The 10,865-nt window shown below is 39.6% G+C and overlaps 1 protein-coding gene across 1 annotated transcript in view; it reads right to left on the bottom strand.

Annotated features, from left to right (window-relative positions):
- Nucleotides 1–3,932, bottom strand: part of LOC138001397 (vacuolar protein sorting-associated protein 26B-like) — a 17,989-nt gene extending 14,057 nt beyond the window's left edge. Inside the window, exons 1-5 of the mRNA XM_068848035.1 lie at nt 3,831–3,932; nt 3,603–3,746; nt 2,117–2,192; nt 380–536; nt 123–224 (exon numbers count right to left, since the gene is read on the bottom strand). Of these exons, the coding sequence (XP_068704136.1) occupies nt 123–224; nt 380–536; nt 2,117–2,192; nt 3,603–3,746; nt 3,831–3,833 (482 nt within the window). The 5' untranslated portion in view covers nt 3,834–3,932. The remainder of the gene's footprint in view (nt 1–122; nt 225–379; nt 537–2,116; nt 2,193–3,602; nt 3,747–3,830) is intronic.
- Between the last annotated feature and the right edge of the window lie 6,933 nt (nt 3,933–10,865).

Below are 10,865 nucleotides of genomic sequence, written 5' to 3'. Positions count from 1 at the left end.
CTAAGGCTTACTCTATGCACAGGATGCCCAACATCATAATTTTGCATTGTCCTAATGTAGAACACACTACTACAATAATAATAATTATTATTCCTACTGTTCTAAGGGGCATAATCAAATACCTGTTGTTCATCTCTGGGAAGCTTGAAAGAGTGTGCACAGCAAGATCAAGCTCTTTGCTTATGTCGCTAATGCGTCTGATGATGGATACCCGCAGAAAATATCTGAGAATCGGAAAAGACAAACAAGACCATGTTAAAGTGTGCATTGTTTTTATTTAGCTACCTGTCAGGAAAGGCAGAAAATAAATGATAAGAGTTAGTTTCTTATTACACAAATACATTGTATCTTTATTATCAAAACATTATTGATATCTCACCTAAGCCGGACATTTGCTCCTGTGTAAGTTTCATAAGGCTTCTCTACATTAACAAACTCAAAGTCATAAGTTGCACTCTGTGTCATCTCTCCAGGTCGTGCTAAATCCCTCACCAAAGAAGTAAACTCATGATGATTTCCCCGATCATAAAAAAGTTCTGAAAAGAAAGAAGTACTATTCAGTTGTCCCATTGCAAGTTATTTAACTAGAAAACTAACTGTCCCTTCCAGAATTGTTTCCTCACTCTGATTTTGCTGGCACCACGTTGAGATAAAAATAAAATCCAATTAGAAAAGAAACATCTAAGAAAAAAAAACATATACAATTGAGTTCCCACCTCCCATCTTGAAAGATCTGCATGGTTGCCAATTACTGAACTTATAAAGTTTAAGATATTGATTCTCACTTTCAAGGATTTGCATTATTTGCCTCCGTCGTACATACAATGTACAAGAACTGATATTAAGTCTCTACTATTCTTCAAGAACTCTCCCCGACCTCGGGACATTATTCCCCAGTACGGCCCTCATGCTTGGTTAGTAAGGTTACACATAAATTATATTATATGGATGGGAGTGTTTTACCAGCAATGGTACTAAGAATCAATATGACCACTACATCAGGGAACCAAGTGGTATATTTTTCGTATGTAACATGAGTCACAACAATATCACGATTCCCACCTTTCACTGCTTTCTTTAATACCTAATAATTGTGTTGAAGCCTGCTTTTCAATCTCTACCATGTATTATTTATTGTCCATAACAAAAAGAAAGTTACAAGTTAGCTCAAAGATATGAATTTTGTGCTCTCGTGGCAAGAACAATATTTCACAAGTGAGTGCATTGTCTACTAATATCCCCTATATGTGTATGAAAATTTCATACACTTTAAAAATCAAACAATTCTTCTGTTCATCATGTCACAAGAAGTTCTGATGAGTACTATCCTGTAAGTATTTCGAGATAAGCACTTTTTGCAAGGTTTAAATTTCTTCACAAGTAAAGAAACAGTACATGTATATTAATTAGTAGACTGAAAGCAGTCCCTTCATAAATCTGTCATGGTGCCCGCCAGGCAGTTGTGTTTTGTCACGTAGACAAAGAAAAAGACAGAGGGGGGTTTGGGATGAGGAGAAAAAGAAGGGACTGACTGCATGCTTTTCTGTAACTGACGCATTCAGAATAACCAAATTCGCTAATCAAAGTAGCAAAAGTGATACATGTATGACAGATGTTCTGCCTTTTTTATTGTTAATGTAAATAAACACTCAACATAACTACAGTAATGGCATAGGAATAATTATTTACATGTATATGCATGTCGAATTCAATAAAGTTTTGGGAAAGGAATCCACAGAAAAACTACTGCATTTACTTTGAATGTAATGAGCAACACTCCAAAGAAGCCCCGTAAAAACAGAGGTAGAAAAGCTAAGCAGAGAAAGGCCTCACATTTTTGATGGATTTGCAGAATAAAATTAACGTTAAATTGAATGTTGGAGTGTTTGATCTAATGTGTGACATTCATCCACAACTAAAAAAATTCTTGTATACAACGGACGACTCATTAAATCTGAAGTCACAAGACAGACTTCTTTCTCTCCTCTTCCCAAGTCTCCATTGGTCTTTTTATTCGTTTGCATGACCAAACACGACCGCCTCAGAAAAGCGTGTTCGACTGATTTATGAACTGCTCGCTGTCTAATTAATGAGCAAAATTAAAAGAACATCTTACCTATCTGTCCAACAAACTCAATTTTGATCCCATGATGTTCCAGTTTTTTACCCGGAACTTTCAAATTCACAATCACCTGATTATAGAAACAATTAACAAAACAAAAACAGAGTCTTACTTCAACCATTCCTAACCACTACCTTGCAATCAGGTGTTATTTTCTTTAAAGAAACCGCATCCTCTCTACAGAAAAGAACGCCTGATAGCAGGTTACCACTCTACTGAATGCCTTGGCCATAGAACACTGCAGCTGTTCCTCTTGCTTTATCTTGTAACCAGTTTTTAGCTGATTGAAGTCAGATTTGAAAAAAACTATGGCGGGAAACATGTACATTTAACAATATTGTTGGCTGTCACTGAAGGATCTCTGGCCATTTGATTCCTTAATAATTTTATTTATTTATTTATTTATTTATTTATTCATTCACTCAATGACCTTTGCAATAGATAACTAGAAAAATTGACATAATGTACATTAGAATGCAATTTCTAAACATGGTGAGTTACGAAATACGAAATTTACTCATAATGTACAATGCATACGTATTATTTGAAGCATCTTAGGAGATTACAACAGAAGTATTGATTTCCACGGTGATATTAAAAACTGTTCTATAAATAAGACCAACTGTGACCATCAATTTATAGGGAAGACATCTGTTTACCAACATTGCTTTGTTATTCAACTGTGCCACCCACAGAATTAAAAGACTCTTCGTTTCGACAGCAAATTAAATGAGGCTCTGGTTGGCACATTAATGACAACAGGTGACGCCAACGATGTCTTCGCTATAAAATACATCAACTAATCACTCAGGAAGTTCTAGAATAAAGCAAATATTGATCGATTAATCGAATAGCTTTTCGGCGATTGATTAAGTCCTAAGCTGAGTGTATAGCGATCGGCTTTAAACGATGGTGCCTACTACTGTTATTGCACATACTTTCTGCGCGCCTTGAGATACCCAGATTTCGCATGGGTGGTGCTTATTAATACAGGGCTACTGTATTTTTGCCCGGTTTAAAACTATTTAGAGAACGAAGAACTTACCAAGTGCTCTTGGTACCCAAAAAGAAAACTGGGGGTAACCACTCATTTTCCAGAGTTAATTAAGTTTCAATTTGGAAAGGAACGCCATACATTGCTTTGTATTTTAAAGCTTATTAAAAATATTGTTAATTAATTATCTTTGGAAAATGCGTGGTTACCCCCAATTTTCTTTTTGGATTACAATAACACTTGATACTGTAAGATCTGATTTTCCTACATATTCATACAACCGCGCAAAAATACCTTTGAATTGGTAGGCACCGTCCTTAAGTTGTTCTAATTCGGTTAAATGATTCCAAATGCACTACGCATTGGACCTCGCTATTCGCAGTGTATTTGTGCAGCTTAATTTATTAAAAAATGTGGAGGTAATTCGAACTCTCTCGCAGAACAACAACATTTAAATGTGAGTGAAAGTCAAATAATTACTCCTACCTTTCCACTCACAGATTCGCCATCGTAGTAAAGAAACAGCCTCTCCTTCTTGCCATCTTCGTTCTTCACGTCCACTTGTTTGCGACTTGCGGAGTTTGCGAGCTCAATTTCAATTTCAGCCGATTGGCCAAATCCGAAGAAACTCTGAAAAAGAGGGAGCGAAAGTGCTCCTGTTAGTCATGTATAGTACGATTACTGCAAATTCGAGCTTTTGTTGGTGATACACACCATCTTGAAAGTGCAAAAGCACAGAGACTATTCCAAGATGGCCTTCTTCCTCCTCAAGAGCCTCGCTTTGAAGTAAAAGAGCGTGATAAACAACGTGGGAGGGGTACCCGTAATGTTCAAACGATGGATAACGCTATCACTATGGAGCAATTGATTTCGCTATGACTTATCCACTGGATAGTGATTTATCCGGGGGAATAGCGTTATCCACCTCTTGAAAAACTGGGTCCTGTTCTATTTCTCTTTTTCCCAACATAATCACGGGTCATTTTCGGTGTAGGTGGTGTGTATGTGTGTGGGCAGGGGGGTGCCTGTTTGTGGTAGCTAACTTTACTAACGTGTCTTAATTACTTACTTGCTTGTTTTAGTGAATATTTTGGGCAAGAGCCGATATAACGTAGATTTGATAGTTTAGTAATGTACTATATTTCAGCTGGCCAAAACAGCTGCTCCATCAGGAACAATGAGAGTGGACTCATTGTACCTGAAGAAGGCTCAGGCTGGTTTGGTTGGCCGAAATGTAGTTCGGTTCTTGCCCAAAATATTTACTTTTTCAAATGGTAAGTATGCTTATTGCTTATTAGAGGACTGAGCGAGGAAGGCACAATCGGTTAGTGCGCGGCATTGGTACAAGAGGTCCTGAGTTCGATTTCCGGATCTCACATCCTTGTTTCGACTTCTTCAGACTTCTTTCCGTTCTGTGTAGCTTAAGTAGCTTTAAGAGGGGGGAGTAAAATGAGCGCACCGTCGGCCTCACGTTTGTCGGTTGAATTACTGTTACCAGTTATCGACGTTACGGTGGTTGCTTTGCTCTACTTCACTTTTATTAGATCAAGCCTGAGTTGATCCAATGCACACCGGTGGGATTATTGTCCACGGTTGCTTGCTTAAAAACTCTCTTTTTTATTTTAGCTTCCTATGGTTTTTCCGTGGACAACCTGTGCTCTAGGATATATACTTGCCTTCCATTTCCAACATGTTGGTAGTCGTTGATTTTACCCAGTGATAAATTTACTTACATTGTCACAGGAGTGTGGGCGTTTCATTGGGTAACTGGCTACCGCATTTCATGAAAGTTTTGCGTTAACTTTGAAAACGTCCAAAAGGGTCTCATTCTTTTCTTCGAATTGAGTTGTTGACTTTATGCTGCAGTGGCGCTCGTTTAAACGGCACAAAAACTCATTAACGGTGTCTTTGCAGTCAAGAGTTTTCTGAGAATATGTCATCAACATACTTGAAGTAAAGGTCTTACAGATTCACTTTACTTTTTGTAGACTGGGCCAAGACATAAAATCATAACAACCGCACGATGTGCTAGAGTTTTACTTAAGTGTTCAGAAATGTGCCACTTGATGACAGCATAAATCTCAACAAACTGTTTTCTCTCACCAAACCACCGCCGCTAATTTCGGAAAACATGTTTTCTTTAAAAAGTTATATAAGTTTCCCAGACTGATGGTGTGGCCATTTCCTTTGGCTTCAGTTTTGGATAATATACATTGCGCATGCATGTAACCCGACAGACTTGTCCTTCAAGTAGATTCCTGGGACGGCCGATCTAATTTCCCCCGAGCGTTTAGTATCATAGTAACGTTGAATTGACTCTTATACCCAAGCTAAATTGAACAGATATCACACAAACATAAAAGTATCGAAACCAGTCGAATTCTAACTTGCCAGGTGATTGAGGCGTTGGCCTGCTAATCCGATGCGCTCTGCAAGCGTTGGTTCAATTCTTATTAGGGAGCTTTAGCAACGGCAACGGCGACGGCAACGAGAACGTCACAAATTTGCATATTTAGTAGGCAAAAACAATAGCTTTGCACGCTCTGCACGTGCGTTTTTCAGCAAAACAACAACGTGAAATAGCCAAATTTGAGGTTTATGGAGGACGTCAGCACTTGTGAGGATAAATTTTCATTTTCTCCTCTAAATTAAGCTTGACTCATATCGGTTTCATTCTTGAGGGACTGCCAAACCATTGTCATGTTAAAAAGCTTGGAATAGTCTCGAAGTGATTACAATAATGGGAATTTATGTTTTGAGATGACGTTCTCGTTGCCGTTGCCGTCGTCATTGCTAAAGCTCCCTATTCTCGTCAAGCTTGACTTTCGCGTTCCAGATTTCAAGTTAAGGACTAGTTACTGGATACAGTTTTTATCGCCACAAACGTCGAGACTTTTGTCAATTTTCGCCCTTTTGGGCAGAGGCTAAACAGTATCCCCCGCCCTTCGCCACACAAAGCAATGTTGTTTGTGAAGAAGCGGGAATAACCAGGATATCCCTGGGAGAGGGGTGGAGAGGAGGGATCCGCACCAAGAAGATTTACTTCAACAATAATAATTTGTTTAGATATGGAGAAAGGAATCAAATGTCTCAATAGTTTTGTCCAGGACTGTAGTTTTAAACCGATCTGATTTATTTTATTTTTAGTTTCATCGAAAAAGTTCTTTTATTGTTTGGATAAATAGTTCCAAAACATTCTTCATCGCAGTTTCCAATGTTTGTTCAATTAAATCTATTACTTAACATTAGATGCTACAGGCGCGTAGGACGGGGGGTTCGAGGGGTTCGAACGAACCCCCTTTGATGGTCAATAATGGAGGACTGAAAACACAAACTGTTGGTTTTCAGCTTTTAGCAAATAGTGGAGGAATGGAAAACAAACTTTGAGCGTTGCAGCTTTTAAATTACCCTGCAAGAAAACGCTAAAAGTATCGGGAAAGTATTAAATTGTTAGCCGGTATGTAGGTATGAAGGTATCAAGTTAACAAAACGTCGGAAATGTTGTTGTTATGACTAAAAATACCAGTTATTTTACACCCCATCGAGTTTGAAACATTGACTAGCACAATGCTGAACACAGCATTTCCGGGCCTCTAGATTTCAAAATTTACTGGGGGGAGGGGGGGGGGCATGCCCCCAGACCCCCCTAGAGACTCGCGCCTCCGGTGCTCGTATTTAAAAGCCCCTTTAATAAATATTCCTGTCAATACGAACACCCCTCCAAAAACCTCAGCTACGCGCCTGTGCTATACAGAGAAAGTCAGAGGCTATCATTTGACGTGATGACCAAATGGGCTTAGCTTGATACCTGGCTCGAATGCTAGCTGTCCTTGTTGATGATTCATATTTCCATTGCTGAATAGGTGGTTTAATTTGCAACCAATCTCTAGAGACACGGATAACAAATTGCTGGTGGACGAACAAAAGGAGCTAACGACAGATGATTTGTTTTAATACATACTTAATGAACCGCTCCCCCATAGGGGTTTTTCAGGGCCAATGAAACTACTAACGAAAAGACGGAACAGAACAGCAACAACTGTTAAGAATCCCAGCTGGCCGGAGGCAAACCAGTTGGCTATTTACAAATGCAGCTGGGAAGTTGAACCAGAGACTACCAGGAACAAGTGAATTCAACGAGTGGTCAAAGCGGGTCTTGAACCCGGGATACCCGGATCTCAAGGCAAGCGCCCTAACCACTGGGCCACACCGCCGCGATGGCCGCGATGACTCAGGGTGTCAAGCAGTACATCGGCTGAAGAAAATAGGAAAATAAGACATTTGAACGGCAAAAATAGGGAAAAATAGGAAAAAACGTAAAAAAATGGGAGAAAAATAAGAGGTTTCACAAGTAGCTTAGACAGCGTATAAACTCCCACAAAACCCTACTATCTTCACCACCTTCCGTTCATGAAAACAACAAGGAAGCTTACGCAAGGAAAACGACGACGGTTATGAGAACGTTCTCGAAATATATTATTTCTCATTTTTGTAGTTAAGTCGCGGTTACTCGAAGTCATTCCGCATTGAAAATGTGTATCACCATCACAGCCATAACATTGATAAGAACAAGGAAGGATTACGTTTTTGCAAACGTTGGCCGTGTAGCACTTATATTTGAACAGACTTAAGGGGGATGGCTTTTACCTACCAAACCGTTGCTCTGGACTCCTTCAAATAGCCATTTCTCTAATTCCTTTAACTCAACAGTTATCCTTTTTTGCCAAGTGTTTTCTATTTAACATTTCTTTGTCGGGTTCAAATCACAACCACATTTGGTAAATCACGTGACCAAAACAGTAAATGCTTAAAAACTTAGCGAGTGAAATATGTTTTCCACAAATTTTTAACGCAAAAGTGTGAGAACATGCTAGCACAAAATCTGTAGGATGGATTTTAAAAGAAATCATTTCTCAAAATAATTATGACGTCATAAGGCCCTCCCTTGATACACTTTTCAAAATATCAGTTCCATTTTTTGACGAAATAGAAATTCCATGCTACAGTTTACGAAAAATGATGGGACAGTTCCCATCCGGTGAAAAAAGTGCCTCTTCCTTTCGTTTCCTTAGAGCTTTTACCTGTTTTACACTGAAACGCATGGCAGAGGACTGGGACTAGTTGCGCATGTGCATTCTGATTGAAGTGATGTCACATTTCTATTGAAAACGTTACTTCACAGAACCATCCATGGAACCTTTGTGCAGGGCTTTTTGACTAAAAAGCTTTCTTAGCAACCATTGTCCTTGTGTAGTTAAGTGCAGCCCCCCTTAACTGATTAGAGTGTAATGAGCGAAAATTGAGAATTTATCGTCAGGTGCTCGCGTCATCTACTTTACCTCAAATGGTTATTTCACGTCGTTATCAGGACGGGAACGGCAAGGAAACACATAAGCGTACGGGCCGGAAGGGGTTGGGGGGATCGCAGCCCCTCTTCCCCCACCCCTCACACTTTGGGCAACTAAGATTTTTTTTCAAAGAGTCGTGTGCGCAGATTAGGCCACATGACTGTTTCAGAAATGATGGAAACAATGCACGAGAATGATCTATTTAACATATGTTTCCAGAGTTTTCTAACGTGGTACATATCCTTGCGGTGATGGCGCAGTGGTGAGAGCAGTCGTCTCCCACCAATGAGGCCCGGGTTCGATTCCCAGACTCGGCGTCGCTTATTTCCCTGTCGTAAACGGTCGTTGCCATTTGAAACGGTCGATGCCATTTTTTAGCTCTGAATTACACTTATTAGGTCTAAGAACTCAAAAGGTTGCGGTTACTGGGAGTTGTGTCTCGCTGGTAATATGAATTAGGGTTCTGTTTAGGGTGAGGGCTAAGAACCCGAACTCTCTTTTTCCTCCAGTTTTTCTTTTATGAATGTTTCTTTTTTCCTTTTTTGTCTTGTTAATATTTTTTCTTAGTTTGTTTCTTTTAATTTTCTTTGAAGTGAAGTGTGTAGTCGACCGTTATAAATGGCATCGACCGTTTCAAATGGCAACGACCGTTCTGAGAAATGGCAACGACCGTTTACGAAAGGGAAATTTGCCTCGGCGTCATACGTGGGTTGAGTTTGTGGGTTGTCTACTCTGCACCGAGAGGTTTTTCTCCGGGTGCTCCGGTTTCCCCTCTCCTCAAAAAGCAACATTTGACTTGATTTGGTTAATTGTTAATTTCAATTTACAGTGTCCCCAATTAGTGCTTCAGCGCTAGAACGACTAGACGCTTTCCTTTCCTTTTTCCTGCTACACCGTATTCTGCCGAACGATCATTCAATGCGTTGCGGAGATTGAAAACGTACCTCCGCAGCACCATGGGGCATATGATAGATTCATACGTAAAAATATTATCACTTCATACGTAGGTTTATGTTACTACATCGTATGATCCTCGTTTCTTTTCGACTGTTTCGTAAAAATTTGGGCAACTTGCGAGAATTTTTTGGCCAAATGGTTCACCTCACCTGCCCGTCACTTTTGAGGAAAAGTACCAGAATGTAACTGAAACGCACGAGCATGGCGTGGGGAAACTTTGTTTAGGTTAATTGAACCCATTGGTCCATGGCGTTCTCGTAGCCGTCACGTCGTCGTCCTAGCTAAGCCCCCTATTTATTGAGAAAGCAATTTTTGGAATTTTTTTGCTTTTAGCATAATAAAGAACGCTGATATTGGCGTCCAAATGACCATGAAACAGGAGCTGCAAGGAAAGTAAAAAAAACGTTCCGTCAGTTTCTTTCGCCATTTTGGACCCCGTGACCGTTAACATACTCTCGTGACTTTTGCGATTCGCACGCTCCGCAAAACCGGAAGGAATGGCCAGGCTTTGACGCCAGGAGGCCATTATCTTGATTAAAAATCTACGAATCTTGATTTTCTATTTCTAATTTAACAAAATGTTAAAGCTGGGAGCAAACAACTTTATCTGAAAAGTGCACTAATAGTTATTCTTTCGTTGCTGCACGGTAGCAGCAAATCAATTTTATTTTTTTTTGAACCGCAAAGTCGATGCCGTTTTAACCCTTTGACTCACAAGAATGATCAGCATGTAAATTCTCCTCACAATTTCAATGAAATGTCAGTCAGATAGGTATTGAGAATGAAGATAATTATCAACTAAAGAGGTGTGATCTTGATATAAAACCAAATTCTCATGACTACCCAGTAAAGAAAGCTATGATACCAATTAAGAGAATGAATATTTCGATCTTGGGAATGAAAGTGTTAAGAGTCGAAGTAGCGTATCATATGAACCTATATGTTAATACGCGCGATTCCTAAGTCTGCCTTGGTCATAAAAAATTGATAAAACAAGTCACTAAAAGTTATCAATTGTATCTAAAGCAATTTAGCATTTGATTTCTTTTTCATCAGAGTTCAATTCTAACTGGTCACCTTCGCAGCCGTTTTTAGCCATGTCACGCAACGCTCCCGTGACATTGCAAAAAACGGCTGCGAAGGACTTAATCGAATCCAGCTTATCCCCATGTTGCAAACCTCAGGTTTTGTCTCGCGGTAACAAAGTGTGAACATAGAACCTCTGTTTTAACTATTTTGCAGGAACTACCGTTTTACCCAAGGAAGTCCGGTTATTTTCGCTTTGCTAGAAATTTTTCTCATAAGGAGTCTAGCCGAGCAAAATTGTAGTGTTTTTAAACCGACTGTCGTGAAAGCAAAGCATTTACTTTGGTCTATCGCAACAGACGGACTGAGAGAATCCAAAGAGCAAGTCACAACTAAAGCAATTATATGAGGCGGGCGC

This window comes from Montipora foliosa, chromosome 1 (assembly GCF_036669935.1).
Source record: "Montipora foliosa isolate CH-2021 chromosome 1, ASM3666993v2, whole genome shotgun sequence".
Taxonomy (NCBI): domain Eukaryota; kingdom Metazoa; phylum Cnidaria; class Anthozoa; order Scleractinia; family Acroporidae; genus Montipora; species Montipora foliosa.
The sequence above is the reverse complement of the archived record's forward strand: the minus strand, read 5'-3'. Positions and strand labels throughout refer to the sequence as shown.